General features: G+C 45.8%; 1 protein-coding gene across 2 annotated transcripts in view; it reads left to right on the top strand.

Moving 5' to 3' along the window:
• The window catches only part of ARHGAP44 (Rho GTPase activating protein 44), a 163853-nt gene that overhangs the window by 129713 nt on the left and 14631 nt on the right, over nt 1-19509 (top strand). For both annotated transcript variants that reach the window (XM_080923190.1, XM_080923191.1), the window contains exons 11-16: nt 3514-3625; nt 3898-3979; nt 8895-8975; nt 11394-11507; nt 12502-12593; nt 13581-13761. In XM_080923190.1, the coding sequence (XP_080779316.1) occupies nt 3514-3625; nt 3898-3979; nt 8895-8975; nt 11394-11507; nt 12502-12593; nt 13581-13761 (662 nt within the window). The remainder of the gene's footprint in view (nt 1-3513; nt 3626-3897; nt 3980-8894; nt 8976-11393; nt 11508-12501; nt 12594-13580; nt 13762-19509) is intronic.

The raw sequence follows: 19509 nt of genomic DNA, 5'->3' as shown, positions 1-19509 counted from the left end.
TCCACTCTTCTCCACCCCTTCTCTTCCACCCTTCTCCACCCCTTCTCTTCCACCCTTCTCCACCCCTTCTCTTCCACCCTTCTTCACCCCTTCTCTTCCACCCTTCTCTACCCCCTCTCTTCCACCCTTCTCCACCCCTTCTCTTCCACCCTTCTCCACCCCTTCTCTTCCACCCTTCTCCACCCCTTCTCTCCCACCCTTCTTCACCCCTTCTCTTCCACCCTTCTCTACCCCCTCTCTTCCACCCTTCTCTACCCCCTCTCTTCCACCCTTCTCCACCCCTTCTCTTCCACCCTTCTCCACCCCTTCTCTTCCACCCTTCTCCACCCCCTCTCTTCCACCCTTCTCTTCCACCCTTCTTCACCCCTTCTCTTCCACCCTTCTCCACCCCTTCTCTTTCACCCTTCTCCATCCCTTCTCTTTCACCCTTCTCCACCCCTTCTCTTCCACCCTTTCAATGGCCTGACACTAGATAGGAGAGGAAAAAAAAGGATAGAGAGGAAAAGAAAGAAAGAGCTGAATTAGATTGGGGACCAGAAATGGAGAGAAATTATCATGGGATTATTTTCTGCGGTTAGGGGCATCGAATTCTTTGGGACAGGTTTGATCTTCACCATCAGGATATCTGTTTTTCTTGTTGTTTATTCTTTGCTTATTATAACTTAAACTATGACCAACTAGAGCAAACAACCCAACACGCCTCTGGGTTCTAGCATTTATATGCCCTCTGAAAAGTCCTCAGAATTCCAAACATCAAACGATTTAATAAACCACCTGCAGTTGGTAAAACAACAACCCTTCTAGGGCATGAGGCAAGTTATGGTCAGCTGCTGTGGACAATCTGAAGTAGCCCCATATCTCACACTTGAAAATAAAACAAAAATGTATTCTTATACTATTTTTAAGGTATTTCTTTTTAGAAACCTAAACTCCAAAACTGTCACTACAGCAGAAAGCTAACCAGAGATAGAATGAAGCCTTTGAAACCTCAAAGTCCACTCTCAGGGACACACCTCCTTCAAAAACGTCATACCCCCTGATCCTTCCCAAACAGTTCTACCAACTGGGAACTAAGTGTTCAAACATGTGAGTCCATGGAGACCATTCTCATTCAAACAACCACAGCCCCAAACAAACATGTTATGGCTCAAATTACCCTCACTGATCTTCCAAGCCAAGTCCAGTGACCAGCCCCAGTCCCATTTGTCTTGTTGCTACCTGATACAGTTGCTGTGGCTATCCCACATCATCTCCCCTGGGGCCTCAACATCCCTAGTAAACATAGGCCTCTGCCCTCCTCTCTGTCAGATTGTTTTCTATTATAGCCATCAGTCTGTACCTCAGCCTCTCTGGGGATTCCTCCCAGGGCGTCTGCTCTCCCTGAATTATGCCCCAGACTGCAATAGATGTCTCCCATATGCAAGCTCCACTCTGCCTTTCTTGGCATTTTTTTCAATGCGTGTTGCAAACTCCTTGACTAACTAACTAACTAGTATTGAACTAACTAGTTAGTATTGAACTAACTAGCTATTGAACTAACTAGCTATAGTCATAATTCTCCTTTAATAAAACAGCCTTAAGTGTTATGTAGCCTACTGTATCTGCTTATTCTGTTTCCCCCTTTTCCATAAGGCACCCAGTGGATGCCCAAAGCATGGAAAACAATAAATCATGTATTGCTTTGTTCCTTCCTATGTCTGCACACTGTTGTAAGAAAGTAGGATATACAAACTTGCACAAGAAGAGACCTTGTTAATGACTTTGTGGTTGGTTGATAAAACTCTATAACCAAAGACAAGAAAAGAGGGAGATGAGAGCCCATCATGTCAGAGGGGTTGAGAGGCAGGGCACAAAGAGCCAGGCATGGTGGCCGGGATAGGATGCAGTGAACTTTAACAGCAAACATAAGGCAGAGATAGCAAACTGGAAGTGTCATGAAGCTGTAGACCCTCAAAGCCCACCTCCAGTGTATTTCCCAACCCAGCAAAGCTGCACCTCCTAAACCTTCCCCAAACAGTGCATTGACTGGGGACCAAGTGTTCAAATGTTTAAACTTATGGAAACATTTAATCATTCAAGTGATCACAAAGACTAAAAGTATTTAATAATAACACGGAATGACTCTAATCGCATGCTGTAATAAAAGAATTTGGTCTATGAGTGAATCCTTTCCAGAATTTTGGATTCAGTGTTTCCAAAGTGCAAATGACTATGGGTAACTGAGACCACAGAACATGAAAAATACAGATAAGGTCGGGACCACTAAGTTTGACAGCTTGGCCCCTCCCCTTTTGTATGAACCTTCCCAAACACTACTGACTCTTCCTGAGCAGCCACTGCATGGTTCTAAGTCCTAAGTCGATCTTTGTGTGTGCTCCATAGCCTGCTGTCTTCGTCAGAGCAGCCCATTGGTGTCACCTCCTCACACATGCCAGTGAGCATGAGGCATCTGTTGGTGTCACATTCCCTACTAAGAAGGGATTTTGCTATTCCATCAGCTCAGAAGTCACATCAGAGACTGGGGACATTTTCATTGGAAAGAACTTGGAGTTGCCATAAAACCAAAGAGGAGTGAGGACTAGCCAGCTAGCTTGCTTTTAAGTCTGGGGCAGGGGGCACCTAAAGAGGTATAGCAGAAAGCCAGAGTGTTCCACACTTTTCTACGCCGAGACTGGGGCTTCCTTCCCACTCTGACCTGCATTTATCTTCCCTTTCAAACACCCCCCATTTACCCCAGTTTTACTTTATAATCTGAGGCTGCTCATTTGGACCTCAGTAGAGAAACACTGAAGTAATGCTGAGAATGGAACCTGTAGCTTTGCAGGCCACCAACACGTACCCTGCTTCTCAGGACACAGGTGCTACTTAGTTCATTCTGTGCCTCCTAGTGTACATTCAAGTACACACATGCACGTGCACATGGACCAGTGATTCTCAGCCTGTAGACCGTGATCCTTTGGGGAGGTCAAATGACCCTTTATCAGAAGCCACCTAAGAATACACAGATTTATATTACTGTTTATAACAGTAGCAAAATTACAGTTTTGAAGGAGCAACGAAAATAACTTTATGGCTGAGGGTCACCACAACGTGAGGAACTGAATTAAAGGGTCGAAGCCCTAGGAAGGTTGAGAACTATTACCATAGCCTTTTGTTTCTTCAAGTTATTAGACCTTCATGTTTGACAGCTCTCAGGCAGATTCTCCAAGTTCTACTTTAAGTGTGAAAAGAACCAGCCACCTGAGAGTCCAAGGTTCGAATATGCAATATACTTATTCAGTCAGCTCAGTGAGCCACAGTGAACTGCCACACTGGGAACAGCGTGGTGGACTCTTGAGCTGCTGGAGTCAGAGGAGATGCCTAAGAATGTAGCCATCTGCAGCATCGGAACATGGCATTCAGTGAAATGCTGGTCCCGAAACTGTGGTCTAGAGGGAAGAGCAGGTAGACTTTCTATCTCTCTGTTTTTCTCTTGTTGCTGGCCACCTTCTCACCCCTCCATCCTCTTGGTAGGGCCTCTTCCGGGTAGCCCCCTCAGCCTCCAAGCTGAAGAAGCTGAAAGCTGCCCTGGACTGCTGTGTGGTGGATGTCCAGGAGTACTCGGCAGACCCCCATGCCATAGCAGGTAGGTACCCTCCACCTCTGAGCCAGGCTTCTCAGGGAAGGGTTCGTGGACACTGGGTGACTCTCTGTCTAGAACAGTGGCTTCAGATGCCCACCTAGGGCCCCTTTTCAGGCCTGATTTTTCTGATGATTACATTCGAAGCCTAGCAGCTATCCACATGGGAAAACACTATTTAACCTTGTGTTGCCCAAAGAATCGTGTCCAAATGGAGTGGTGCAGGTTGATGCAGTTTGTCCTGTGGTGTTGTAACAGTTTACTGTATTTATGCCCAGGGGCTCTAAAGTCTTATCTCCGAGAGTTGCCAGAGCCTCTTATGACCTTTGAACTCTATGATGAATGGATCCAGGCTTCTAAGTGAGTACCCTATGCTGGATTGCTCTGTGGGTTGGGATTATGGGGATGATAATCATCTATGTGTATCTGTGGACCACTGGATGCTTAGGTTCCTTTGACAAAGCAGACAGCACATTGTTTGTATAGACCCTCATGTGTACTTTACAGCATCCATAGACTACTTAGAATGCCCAGCTCCATGGACACGGTTGATACACTTCATTGTCGATAGGTTCATTGAAGTGGGAAAGCCTGTGAACTGGGATCCAGTTACTGCCCTTCTTTTCATCGTGAAGGACTGTTGGCACATGCTCCCAAAAGATCATGTGCAAGAACACTGTGAGCAACTCTATTTGGGAAGTTGCTAATGGCTCTTGAGGAAGGGTCAGAACATTGCCTCATGTTCTGAGGCAAGTAAGTTTATTGAACTGCTCTAGCTACTAGGAAAGATAGGTCTGTTGTTGAATGATATAGGCAACTTAAGAATGACACATGAGGGGTTACGTGTGTGTGTGTGTTTGTGTGTGTGCATGTGTGTTTGTATGTGTATATGTATGTGTGTTTGTATGTATATGTGTGTTTGTGTATGGGCATGTGTGTATGTGTTTGTGTGTGTGTGTTTGTGTGTATATGTGTGTGTGTATACCCAACTACATAATAACAGTGATTTATTTTGGCAGAAAGAGCAAGAAAAACGTAATCTCAGGGTCTTTCTTTATCAATATTGGTCACAGTGATATTTAGCAACAATTAATTTATAACAATAAGGCAGTGGATGTTATCAGTGCCCCGGAGGATCAGGTTGAGGAAGCAGAATTAGGAGGCTAGCAGCCAGTGCAGCCCACAAGCAAGGCAAGCCATAGACTGAGGCTCCTCAGTGCTGTTTACCTTTGTGACTCCTCTCTTCCTTGCTTGTGTGGGCTTCACCAAGGCGCATGTTCTCTTTTGTCCATAGGCTAAGAACTGTCTTAAGAAAATACAAATGACCATAGAGAGGAAGTAGGTGACATAAGGTAGGAGAATTAGTACCAGAGCCAAGTTAGTGGAGGCCAGTGTAGAGATATTGCAGGTAGGAGAGGAGAGGTAGAAGACGCTTTTCTGCGAGCAGCTTGGGAGCCAAGGTGTCTGTCTGTGTGGTCATGCAGTCTGGCCCCTAAGGCATCCAGCCTAGCTTCTCGTCTCTGTCCGGTGAATGATCATTCATTTTAGTTGACATAGCGTCTCCAAGGTCTTAGGGTGTGGTGATGTGTCAGTGTGTGGGTATATTGTGCAGTGATCAAACCAGGGTTATCATTAGCACACTCAAATGGCCATTGCTCATTACTCTCAAATTCCTTGAACTACTGGGAGGTCAACGAGATCCATTTCACCTCAAGATGGAGGCATGCTTAAATGTATCAAGTTAGAGAAGCCTGCCTCAAGTCAAATTTCCCTGTTTGTTTTCCAAAGCAGAACAGAGTCCCACTTTGGTGAGCATGTAATCTGTGTGTTTTACTATGAAGGAGGGTCTCAGGTTCCATTGTGCTTTTTATGTACGGTACCATCTGTTGAATGCTTCTTCGAGGCTTGCCACTGTTCTGAGCTGGTAAACACCTTTAAACCATCTAATTTTCATAACTCTCTGAAGTGTATGTACTAGGCTATTTCCCTCACTTGACAAATCAGGATGCTGAGGTGGAGCAGAGCTGGGACAGCAAGTTCCTTGCCAGCTAACACGTGACAGATTAATTAACCAGTGAATCCAGTGCTAGAGCTCCTGCAGGCAGTCACTGTACTTTATGCTGTTGTGGAACAAGGCAGAGATTTGAACAAGAAATGAGTACACATCCTTTGAGAGAAACTTCCCTGTGTTTTTCCTGCATAGACAAGAGCTCTTGATACGAAGCTAGAGAATGAGAGGAGAGCCAAGGGTTACACTGAGTGTGCTGAGAGCCAGTTCACTAGTTCTAGTTCACTGGTTCTAGTTCACTTGAGAAGGTTGGTGTGCATCAGAAGAGAGGAGAGTGGTCAGTGACTCCCAGACACTGAACCGTGGAAATGCAAGGACTTATTCCTGGCCCTGGATGATAAGTACTTCTAATGCTGAAGAGTCGTGGGGAATGATGGGGCCCGCCTTGCAGAGTCTCATCCTGTAAGGAAAGGACTTTCCCCAATGGAGATATTTCCCACCATCTGTAAACATCAAAGTCTTTTAGTTACACTTTCAGAAGATACCAGGATCTGAGCCTGCTTCTCAGAGATCTGGATTGAGCTGTTTGCGATTATATGTCTCCATAATCTCTAAAATGCTGAGAGGATCACCTTGGTTCTGTGAAGAGGCTAGGTTTCACACAGGATGGCACTCAGCTGGACTTGGATTATTATGCTCAGGAATGACACAGCAGGGAGTCGACAAGTCTGTGGGGACCTTGGACACCTAGGATGCAGGTGGGACAGGAAAGAGACATCCCAGATCAAGACTATGTAAGAGAGGCTTCTCTTTGCAGTAGGAATCAGTTAGTGCAAAGACTCACAACTGGTCACAGGGTATCAAAACTGTTCCACAAAGCTCAGGAGACATTAAAGAAGAAGAAAAAAAAAAAAAAAAGATGAAAGATTTGGAGGATAAGGAGGAGTCACTGTGAAATACCAGCTTCTGGATAGGACAAGGCCTTGGACTCCAAATTCACTGCAAACCTCATAAGACTGAGCCAGAAAGATAGCCAGCATTTCAGCGGGGATGAACTGACAGAACTCACTGGGTTACAAACCAATAAAAACCATGAGCCATGACAACAGGAAGGGGACATGCTGGAAGGGTTCCAGAGGAATGGGATGAGGTGACAGAGACAACTGTGACCATCATGTATTATATATGTGCATGAAATAGTGAAAGAATAAATTGACCAAGCCAGCTCACCGAGTCAACAGGGTCTCAAGGAAGGGAGTGAGGATTGAAAAAGAAAACCAGTTAGACGAATTATCACATGACTCCAGCCCGTACTGAGGCTGAAGCAGGTTTATGTCTCTCCAGCCTGCTTTTATATCATTCTAGGTATATCCGAAACACATGCTCAGTTCTTAGATCAAAGACAAAGTAATCAAGCGAAGCAGTAAACAAGGAGATCACACAAGATAGTGATTAAGTAAAGCAGCAAACAAAAGGATCACACAAGATAATAATTAAGTAAAGTAGTAAACAAAGCCCCATGGTCACTGTTTCTAATATTCTTATCTGAGCCTACTTCCTTGTCCGAGCCCAGTGACAAATGCCACATTCCTAGAAGTGGCACCAAAAGCTCTCAACAATAAAGCAAATGTAATCTTTGAAACATGAGCTTATCAGGACAGTGCAGACTGACTGAGACTGAGGTTTGTGGGGGATGCCTGGTAAACTAAGTGCCTCCGTGGGAGAGCATACCGAGATGGAGGGACCAGAGGCTAGGAGAGCATCCTCAGGGCAAGAGTACTGGCTGATTCCTCCGATGGGCTGTTCTCTGAGACCTTTTCCCCATGGATACCCTCTGCCCCACCGTAAATGTCAGCAGGAGCCTTTCCTTCCTCCCTCTTCCCTGTTGGTTCTGCACCAGGGAGAGTACGGCTGTTAGGCTTGTTGGTATAGCTGAGAGGTTAGGAACTCTTCTGAGGGCTTCTTCCCAGCCCATAGGGCAGTTACGGGCACAGAGAAACTTGTTTCAATATATGTCTGTTGATTTAAATTCCTCGAAAGGTCAAGTATCATCTGCCCTTTGTCAGAAGACACATTCAGCTTAAAAATCCAACGGCTTTCATTTCCCACTTTATAACTGGGCAGCACCCGATTCCGTAAAGTGGCATGAGTTAAGTAGGAGGGTTAGCCATCTAAATCTACAGGCAGAGAAGCAGGAAGAGATAGAAACAGCAATAAGTAATGGTTTTAAAGGGACTCCTCAAGGGGATGAGGCAGAGTGGGTGATCCTACTGGCTCAGCAACACCAGCTTCCTAGGACTGGTTGCTAGGAGACGATGGCTTTAGGAAGCAAGTCCCAGTTTCATAGTTCACTCTGCTTTGGTGGCTTTTTAGCACAGTGGCCCCATTACAGCTCAGCCTGTTCTGCTGGGCCCAGTGCTAGGACTAGTTCATGGCTTCCCAGTTACCACCTTCTTCAACCACGCATTACATATTCCTTCCTGCTCATGTGGAAAGCTTTTCTCTGAAGGTCAAGATCAATAGGAGGACCCTAGGGACACCCAGTAATGACATGTAAAGGGGATGGTGACGCCTTAGGTGTGGGCGCTATCGTGCTGCTGCTTACTGTCTGGATCCTTGTAGAGAAGATTCTCCAGCATCAGACTTTTCTTACCATGTGGGCCTGGATATAGATTTCTATAAAACTTAGTCCTACAAAGTAATGATTTAGTTCTGAGAGACTGATTAGTAAACACACAGAAGAAATTGCTTTATGTCATAGGAAACCTTCCAGGTAGTGGACATTGTCCATTTGCTGAAGTTAAAAGTTTTGGAAAAATTGGATTTATTTATGTCTCTGTAGGCTACTTATTCAGGATATCTGTTGAACGTTTAGTTTATGTCGGATATGGAGGAATCTAATATACAATGACTAATGTCTGTTGGGCTGATCTGTAGGTTGCAGCATGCAGCTGGGTTGGTCTGCCCCTGTTGGTGTTTTCTTTTCTCTCAACATCCCCAGAGCCCTGGCTCCTCAGCTGTGTAGCCTCTTCGCCTCACTGTTAGCCTGTCCAGTTTGTTCACCTGAGACCTGCCATCCATGCAGATGAAGTTCTGTTAAAGGAGCGTAGGGCAGGAGAGCTGAAGAAGTGGTAATAGCCTCACATATATAAGTATAATAACTTGCAGTGGTTGCTTCCAGGGCCCATGAGAAAGACTAGTTAGGATTGGTGACCAGTGCTACCTCAATTCCTGTTCAACCAATGGCTTTTCCTGTCAATTTCCCAGTATCCAGGAGCAAGACAAGAGACTTCAGGCTCTCTGGAATGCTTGTGAGAAGTTGCCCAAGGCCAACCATAACAACATCCGGTAAGTAGGACAAGAAGGAAGTAGATGGGGCTTATGTGAGCCCTGCTGCCCAGCCCTCTGGATAAAGGTCATGGAAGGTAGCATGCATGGGCACCCTGTAGGATCCACGGTACTGTTAGCACGCATGGTCCATTTTAAACTTCAAACAGCCTATGAGATAAGATGGGCAGGGGGCACATCAGTAGGTTTTGCTGCCAAGGGACAGAAGCCAATATTACCAGGGGCTACCCAACAGCCATTGGCTAAGTCTGTGACAGTTTCTCAGTTTGTGAGAAAGCAAGGAGTAATGCAGACCATCCACGTTATTCGAGATCAGTGGACTTGTAAGAGTGGCTGGCCTACTCTGGAGCTGAAGGAGGCAAATGTCCCCTTGAGCAAGTCACAGGCAGGCCAGTGAGTGAAGGAGAGAATTCCACAAACGTGTCTGTCTTTTCTCGGAACCACTTAGCTTCTTGCTGCCTCTCTGCTGCAGACCCTTCCCCACCCTTGGCTTCTGTTCCTTGCCTTGCCCTGTTTCTTTCTTGTTTGCTTCCTCTCCTCCCCATTTCTTAGGATGCAGGCTTTCAGCTTCAACTTCTGCATCTATCCACCTAGTAATCTTTGTTCCTGGTTAAAGATCCCTTGAGGGTTGATATGGCCGTTCCTTAAGCACTAAACCCTGAACTTCCATATGATGTGGCAGCTCCACTTCAGAGCATATGCCCAAAAGCATTGAAGACAGAGACTGGATATTTATGTACCCACATTCATAGCAGCGAGATTCACAGTAGACAGAGTGAAAATACCCTGTGTCCCCAGGCAGATAAATGACTAAGTTCAATGTGTTGTGCACATACAGTAAAACTGGTTTTTACAGTGACATAGACCAAAAGGCTTGGTCCCATATATATGAGGTGCTGAGAGTAGCTGGAGTCATAGGTACTGAGGGTGGTTATTGTCAGGGCTAGGCAGTGGACAGTGCAGGGATTGTTGTTTAATGTGTTCAGTCTCAATTTGAGAAGGTCAGGTCGTCCTGGGGAAGGTAGGTAGGTGGCCATGATGGTTGCCTATCAATGTAAAAATGGACAAAGTAAACTATTGGTATATTTTATTAAAATCTGCATTTAGAAGTATCCAGATACAAGTCAAATGTGTACAATGCACTACGTGTTGGTGATTTCAACTCTCAGCCACTGGCAAGGATCTAGGTCAACTGCTCACAGATAACCCACACCCTCTTCTAGCCCTAGAATGTGTCAGAAGAGGCTGTGGGTAGAGCTGGTGCAGAAATAGTACGGCTACTACTTGTTTGGACTCTGCTCCCAAGGCTGGTGCACTCTCTGCTGGGCTGGGAGGAGTTAAAATCCTCCAAGGGACTTTCTTTGTTGTGACCCAAGGGTTAAAATGACAGCCTTTTGTAGCTAGGAGTCCAGAAGAAAACACAGCCCTGGGGCCTCTAGGGAGGACAAGCATACTCTCAGTGTGGTTTGCCCAAGCTGTTCTTGAATGTTTACCTTGCATACAGATCCTCCCTTCTCATTTTTAAAAACTAATGTTATTGAGACATAAATTCACACACCACTGTGTCTTTCTAAAGGTGACATTTGGGATCGAGGCTACATTTCCAAAGCTCTACACCTGTTAATAATGTCCGATTTGAGGGGGGTGTTTTTATCACTGCACAAAGAAACCCAGTTCCCACTGCAGCCATTCTTCCTGCCTCCCCCTCCCCCATCCCCACTCAGTTCAGCAGGCACTAATGCAGCCTCTTGCATGGTACGCTTTCCTGTTCTGGATATTTCACATAGTGGAGAACTGCACTGTATAGCCTTTTCTGTCTCCTTTTGATTGCCATATTTCCAGGGCTTACCCACAGAACAGAAATCAAATATCCGTCCTTTTTTATGCCTTACTAACATTCTACATACACTCTATCAGTCCTTCAAGGGCATTTGAGTGGCCTCAGCTCTAGTAATACCACAAACAATGCCTCTCTGAATGTCTTTTTAGCAGCGTGTGCATAGGCATATTTCTCTTGGGTGTATTCCTACCAATGTAATTGCTACATCTTCCTTGGATCTTTCCAAGAAGCCCGAGTGAGGGTTAATAAGACCCCAGTCCGTGGATATCCACAGACACTTTGGTTACACAGAGAGGGTGAGAAGGTAACAGGACATGGTGAGAGACACGTTGAGCATCCTCTACTAAGGCACAAGAACAGATGGAGATTTTTACTGGTTGTTTACTGGAGTAGATATGAGCATCCAAGTGGGTGAGGATCCAGAATTTCCGTTTCATGATGTGGGGTATTTCTCCATATGTTGCTGCCTCTGTGAGAATCCTTGTCAAGAACACTCTATAGGAGAGGATTTTCCATTTGGTCCTGCAAGACAAGGGGCTGGTGTTGAGTTAAACCTGACTCTTCTCATTGCCTTTCAGATACTTGATCAAATTTTTATCGAAACTGTCTGAATATCAGGATGTAAACAAGATGACTCCCAGTAACATGGCAATCGTCCTGGGACCCAACCTTCTTTGGCCACAATCAGAGGGGTGAGTATAGGAAGGAGAGGCCCCCTAGGGTGCCAGGCATGGGCCACAGGGCAAGAGGCAAGGACCCTGGGTCATCTCTGTAGCAGTGAGTTTTGGCTACACCACTTTGCCTCCTGGTGGGTCGCATTCAGGAACTTTCCCAGGAGCTATTTGGATTTGCAAATGGAAGACACACACACACACACACACACACACACACACACACACACATGCACGCACATATGCCAGTTAATTTTAAAATGTCTTAGCTACCTCAAAGGCTGGGCACTCCTAAACCTTCCCCAACTACCCCAGGCCCAATCAGAGAAGTGGCCAGTAGCCACCCACATGGCTAGTTGGCTGTCTCTCCTGGAGCTCCTATACCCAATCCTTCTCCCCCAAGTCATGACAATTCACTGTCTCCCTCTTCCTAGCTCCTAGCTCTCTCAAATATAAAGGTTGTGCCCCATCTCCCTTTGCCCAGCCACTGGCCATTGATATCTTAATTGAACAATTAAAAACCAACTGGGGACAAAGACCTTCAGTGCTTGGACATACAGATTCCCGATTAAACCAAAGCATCAGAACCAATCTCCAACACATCTTAGCCTGTCTGTTTCTCTTGGGGCCAGGAAGAGGAACAGAATGCTATAGGTCTTCCTCACTCACAGGCTCAGAGCTGTGGGTCTGAGTATGATCTCCTGTGACTACCGAAACCAAGGGGTGTGACAGAGGAGGGGAAGGGACAGGAGAGCACTTCTCAAGAAGTTCAGGCATCTAGACTGGGAAGGGCGGAGGCCTGTCTGCAGGAGACAGCAGAGTTGCAAAGCAGACAAGCTACCCTGTACTGAAAAAGCACTTACAGGTATTGTGTGGTGACCAGGTAGGATGCGGTTCACAAAGCTTCCAGAAAGCAGCTGAAGACCGGGGCCTACAAAATCCCAGTGCCCAGAGGACTGTGAAGCTGTCCCCCTGCCTCAGCTGCTCGGCCCACACTGTTCTGCTCTGTTTGCAGGAACATCACCGAGATGATGACCACAGTTTCCCTGCAGATAGTTGGCATCATTGAGCCTATTATCCAGCACGCAGACTGGTTCTTCCCTGGGGGTATGTGTCAGCACCCACATCTGGGGTCCGGGGTGGGGGGGGCAGAAGTGGGGGTAGGAAACACACTGTGAGCTTGAAGGCTGGGAAGCCAGGGGTGAGCATCCAGGCTTTGGAAGCTTTGTTACACTTCATCCACACATACCTACCTACACATGCAGCAGGCATGGAGTGGAGACACGCCTGCTCCGTTCTCTATCCCCAGGAGACACTTCTGCTATCCAAGTGTCTGTGTCTTGTACTAAGTAGGTCCGTGGATTCTCCTGACTCACTGAGCTTCCATTCACACCTAACAAAATGTGGAAACTGGCCCAAAATAAAGTGTCCCTTAGCTCCCAACTCTGCACTGTCTGAATGCAGAGGGGGGCTGAACCTAGTGGTACAGTGGAAGGTGGGGAGGGGGAGGGGAGTAGTTCAGTTCAGGGCCAGCCTTCACCTGGATGCTACCTTTATACTGACTTAAATGGTGTTCTTTAAGCTGCTCCTCAGCACATAAAAGCAGGGCTCCAAAGCAGTGACTTGGTTTTTTTGTGCCTGGTTCAAAATCGGGCACTTGAGGCAGGTTTATATAAGATGTTGTGAGCTGCGGAAGTATCACTACTCAAATGTTTCTCTCTGGAGATCATTTTGTAGAGTCAACAGTCATAGCCGTAGTTGCTAGAGCAACAGAGGCACATTGCTCCTGTCCGTCACGAGTAATAAGAGTTGAGGGTGAGCTGTCAATCACCACTAACTCGCCTGAGGATAAAGTATTACTGAGGCCAGGATCCCAGCAGTCACGGCTAGTTATCTCCCTTTCTTCAAGGCTAATCTGCCGATCACATAAGTCTCGTAGTTGGCTGGTCAGTATAGTGAGTTAATTTTAATATAGCTGGTGTAGACTACAAGGTCACTTTTTTTCCTAGAGGGAGCATGTGAGCATCTCCTTGTCCCGGAAGGGTGTGCCCTCACAAGAGATCACATACACTGATTTTTTTTTTCTCCCTGTAGAGATAGAGTTCAACATCACAGGCAGTTATGGGAGTCCGGTCCACGTGAACCACAATGCCAACTACAGCTCAATGCCCTCCCCAGACCTGGACCCTGCTGACCGGCGCCAACCGGAGCAGGCCCGCCGGCCCCTCAGTGTTGCCACAGACAACATGATGCTGGAGTTTTACAAGAAGGATGGGTATGAGCTAGTGCCTCTTCTTCAGCATTGGGAAAATTGGTTTGGGGGAAGGGCACATTTAGGAAAACCAGAATGGATAGGAAGGCAGTATTTACTGTGCCACTTAAGGTGGCGTGTAGCAATTCAATTGGGGCCTCATTCTGGATGTTCCCCCTGTGTGTGCCGGGACAGGTTTCTTTGGCCTCCTTCCCTTTAGGTCCAGATGTAAGTGCAGCCTTCTTAGCTGACCTCGTTGGCGTCAGTATGATTAGTTCTCAGCAAATAAAGAAGTGCTGGTCAGTGAAGGGAATTTTTTTTAAAGAATGCATAGTAAGCCTTATTTATTGTTTTATTTATTTTGAGGCAGTTTATATTAATTAGCCCAGGCTAAACACGCACTTTCTGTATACACAGGGATGGCATTAAACTTACAACCCTCCTGTCCCCGTCTCCCGAATATAGGTATTCTAGATGTCTATCCACACACGTGGTTTTAGACAGTGCTAGGGGGATTGAACTCAGGGCTCTGTAAATCCTAGATAAACCCTCTGGTAGCTGAGCCACACTCCCAGCCCATAAGTTTTTTCGCTTCACTTGGAAATCACCCAAGTGCAGCTGGGTGACTCAGCTTACACTTTGCATATGTGGAGATAAATCTCAGTACTGTAGAATTTCCAAAAGCCCAACATGTATAAATGTGTAGCCATGCCTGCCTCTTCATTGGCTTTGCTTTCATTGTAGCCCTGCTCACCTGCCATCTTAAGCTCCCACGCACAGCACCATTAATGAATAACTGTCTCTGTGAGGCTGGAAAGAAACTCTGAATCTAGGAGTGTCCCAAGTGTACAGGTTTTCTAGGTTTTGTCCAGGGTCTGCCTACTTGAATGCAGTTCAAATACACCCAGCTTATTGTGTGAGTGTGTGAAGGAGCAGCCAATTTACACTCCCATTAAATCAGTTTACATAATGTTTAATTACACAACATGATTGCCTCAGTAAGCAACAGAGGTATAAGCAGGTTACATAACTCACTCCAGTGAGTCACGGTAAGCAGCCACTCAGAGGCCTCAGAGTCTGTGATCTGATGAGAGTCCAGTTCCCCAAGGGTGCCCGCACACCTGCTGCAGGAGTGGACTCGCATGGTTTATCCAGTCAAACAGTTAAGTAAACTGTGATTAGGAAATAAATACTTACAATCACATTTTGCAACTGCTCCTTCAGGGTAGGAACATGGGGCACAGAGTCAGGATAGGGTGATAGGAACTAAAGCAGCCTGGCCTCCTCCTTCCCCCAGGAACCACCAGGATGTGTTGCAAAGGCAAATGTCAGAAGGGTGTGGGAGACCTGTGGAAGAGTGGACATCAAACTGTCCCCCCTCCTTCCATGTGAAAGTGTGCACTGGGCACTAAACTTGCAGAGGAGCCCTCAACCTGTGTCCTGCACTGTGTGCGTACGTGGGAGGTGGTTGTCTTCAGTAGGTAGCTGTCTCTTCCTGTGATCCTTCCTTGACAGAGATAATGTGTGACACACTTGGGGTCATTTGCATATGTGGTGTGTTTTCGTTTGTGTGTTGTTCACTAGCATGTGGGGGGGGGATAGAAACTCTCGGATATTCAGATGTGGAAGAGAAAAACTGTAACTTTATCAAAAAAGAAGAAGAAGAAGAAAAGTAGGAAAGCGAGAATGTGTGAGAGACAGAAAACTGAAGAGCACATTGGGCAATGCTTTTAAACCCCACTCCAAGCAGCAGTCTGGTTCCCACACTTGCCAAACTGCCATGGAGCCCTCAGGGGTAGATGCCACTGGGCCACTGGACTCTTCCAGCTGCACTGTCCTCTGCAGTGTACCATTGTGGCAGAAGCTTGGGCAATGGCATTTTAAGCTGATGCTACCTCTCTGGTAAAGCCCTGTAGCTTCAGAACACGGGATGAACCGCCCAATGTGTGTTCCACACTGATGTAAAGTTGGGGCTGGCGTGAAGCTCTGTGTATAGGCATTCCTTCCAAACCTCATGACGAGACTCTGATCCCCAGGTCTCACATGGTGAAGGAGAGAACTTAACTCTCACGAGTTATCCTCTGACCTCTACATGTCTGCTGTGGTGCACAGGCACATGTGCACACATGCACACACACACACACACTAAATATAAGTTTGTAAAACCAAAATTTTATTTCTGCCATCCACCCTATGAGTCTATGTATTATTGAAATACATGAAATAAAAAGTGTGTGTTTTCAAATTTGTATTTCATAGAAAATATGGTTTAAGCCAGCCCTCAAAGAGCTGTCTGACCAGGCATGGTGTGAAGCCATGAACCACAGAATGACATTTAGGTTGTGGTAGCCCACATACATGACTGTCCTATGAGATTATGTCATCTAATGCTACCCCAGCCAGCATAGTTTACTCTGTGATGTTCAGACAAAAATGAAATTGCCCAGTAACAGATTTCTCAGTACCATGATCATTCTTAAACTCTGAGAGAAAGAGGAGCCTGCAGTTGTTGTTTTGAGAGAGAGGAGAACATGGCACATCCACTGAGCACCACCAGCTCTTGCTAATTCTTGACATCTGTCCCCTTCCCTGAGCATTTAAAATATCTTGAGAAAAATGTTAAAGTCTCTAACTTGCCCATTGACATGTAGACACATTACATAGTTGTTGTTGGAGGTCTTTGCTCAAGATAAAGAGAAAGTGTGAGCTGTATCCCCAGAGAGGTGTCATTTATGAAAATCATAAAGGGAAGTTAGGACAGATGAACTGGATAAAATTGGATAGAAGTTGGAAGTTTTCCATCAGTATCAACAGCTTCTGCATCCTAGATGTCACGTAAGGCAGCTTGCTCTTTACGGGTCTAGTCCTGAAGCCTTCCTGGTTCATAACACAGGTGGAGTGTCTTCAGTGAGCCAAGACTTCTCACCTGTGGTTCTCCTCATAAATAACATGCAGGGTGATGGCCACTGACAGATACAGTGCCCAAACTTGCAACCAAATCTTTGCAGGAGTGATGAAAGCAAGACCTTTGAAGTAGGAAGTTGTACTTCTCAGTGGTCCCCATAGGACATCATTTACAGGATGGAGGTGGGAGCCTCACTGCACTGAAGCTGTAAAGATGGAGCTGTGATATAATGGTTAGCTGATACCAGAAGGTGGAACAGAAATAGTCTCTCAAGTGCCGATAGCCCTGCTGTTGCTGAGTGCATCAAACTTATCCAGAATCAGCTTCCAGAACTGTGTGAATATCTGCCATTTACATGTTTTGTGGTGCCTGTCACAGCCACTGTAGGAGCCTAATTACAACCATTCGCCGCAGCCGCCAACACGTAGCATTGTGGGAAAGATGGCAGGGACACTTTAGTTGTCCTTGTTCAGTGTTGGTGTCTTAGTGGCCTTCAGTGGCATTTGGCTGGGAGGTAGAATGTGTTTCTGTTCTGGAACTTCTAAGACTAGCCCTGTAGATTCCTTCTGTGTCTCTGGAAACATTCAGTAGCTAGTGCAGAGTCCAAGCATCCCCTAGAGAGAAACTGAGGCCCCAAGGGGATCTTTCCCAAGAGAACACTAAGATACACCCAGCTCAGTTTACCAGCTCTGTCATGGATTCTCAGGATTAATAAACCATACTTTTCATGATATCTCCAACACACAAACACACACAAACACACACGCACACACACACACACACACACACACACACACTCACATGCACACACACACACACACACACACTCACATGCACACACACACACACACACACACACACATCTTTAAGATGCCAGGGCAATGCACAGGGGCTAGAGGGATGACGTCTCAGCCATTAAGAGTACTTGCTATATTGCCAAAGGACATGAGTACAATTCCCAGCATAATTGGATAGCTCACAACCACCTGTATCTCCTGTTACTCATGACTCAGTGTTTCTCTTCTGGTCTCTATAGGCACCCTCATGTGTTGCACACAGAAGCTCATACATATAAAGAACAGATCTTTAAAATAGTAGTATGCTGGGACCCACTCTTTTCCCATGGTGGTATCCTGACCAAGCATGCTCCTTGCTTCTTAAGTACTTGATGTTTGTGTCTGTCTATACTATGCCAAAGTCTTTGTGATAACTCTACAGGTTTTAGCATTGAAAGTGTTGATTGGCCCCATTGCCATTGAGTCTTAGTGTATAAAGTTTAAGGCAGCGGGAGTACTGGGAAAGGAAGAGGAAGGATCCAATCTTCTTGGAAATGTTTTCTAAGGGATGCAGCTGGTGACTCAGCATTTTTCTGTGGGATCAGCTCCTGATGGTTCCACCATCTCCCTAGAGGACAGCAGGCCAAAGATCAGGCTCTCAGCAGGTAGGCTATGAGAAGACACATTCCAACCATGCCATGAGGGGGTTGTATGGGTCCCCTCCTCATTTTCAGCCTCTCTTCTATCAGGCTGCTAGTATCCCTTCCTCAGAAACCCCTCTCAACAGGACAAAGAAACACAAAGAAGAGAGGCTCTGAGTTACCCTTCTGTACTTTATTACTAAGTGTCATAGGGTTTTATTGCTGTGAACAGACACCATGACCAAGGCAACTCTTTTAAGGACAGCATTTAATTGGGGCTGGTTTACAGGTTCAGAGGTTCAGTCCATTATCGTCAAGGCAGGAACATGGCAGCATCCAGGCAGGCATGGTGCAGGAGGAGCTGAGAGCTCTATGTCTTTATCTGAAAGCTACTAGCAGAATACTTACTTCCAGGCAGCTAGGACTAAAGCCCACACCCACAGTGACACACCTACTCTAACAAGGCCATCCCTACTCCAACAGGGCCACATGTTGTAATAGTGCCACTCCCTGGGCTGAGCATATATACAAACTATCACACTAGGGAAGAAAGAACTCTGATGTCAGTTGTTAAACTCAGCTTGGCATCTTCCCGGTGTCTCCATCTCATGCTGTCCCCACTTCACCAAAACAATATCCTTCTTCTGCCTTCAGCAAACACTGTCTACTTTTTCTTTCTCCAGTGGACATTTTATTGTAGGCAAAGTCTCATCAGGTAGCTTTGGTTGACCTGGAACTCACTATGTAGACTAGGCTTGAATCCAGATATCTGCCTGCCTCTGCCTCCTGAGTGCTGGCACTAAAGGTGTGTGCCACCAAGTAGGTATAGTTGGCATTTTAAAAGTCAGATCTGCTTGGCATCTGAAGTGACAGCCATTACAACTATTGATTTCTTCACCAGAGTTGTGTGTCCCTTATGTAAATAGTTCAGGACTAGACATATTTCAATTTTTGGTGTGTATACTTGAACACATGAAACATCTTGGGGGTACAACCCAAGAATAAAACTGAAATATGTTTCATATATATATATATATATACACATATACATATACATATACATATACATATACATATACATATATATATATATATATATATATATATATATATATATATATCCTGAAGCTCATTTTACATAGCATTTCCCCTGCAAGTCAGCACTTGAGGTCAAGTGTAGCATTTCTGACAGTCTCGGCAGCCTACATGGCTTTGGGATTTGAAGCATTCTGTACACCAAATTTTCAAATGAAGGGTGCTTAGCCTGGGCCTGGCCTCCAAGGGCTGAGGGCTTTATGTTTATGTTCATTATTCTATAAACACTCCCAAGGGAGAGAGAGCGTGTCTCTCCTATATTACAAAATGTACTCAGAAGTCACTTGTAGAAGTTAGGTCCCCGTTCTTCCAGTCTCATGCTTCCAGAAATAAGACTCAGGCTCGAGATGTATTT

Source organism: Micromys minutus (genome assembly GCF_963924665.1).
Source record: "Micromys minutus genome assembly, chromosome: 10".
NCBI lineage: Eukaryota > Metazoa > Chordata > Mammalia > Rodentia > Muridae > Micromys > Micromys minutus.
Note: the sequence above shows the minus strand (reverse complement) of the source record. Positions and strands in the feature narration are given on the sequence as shown.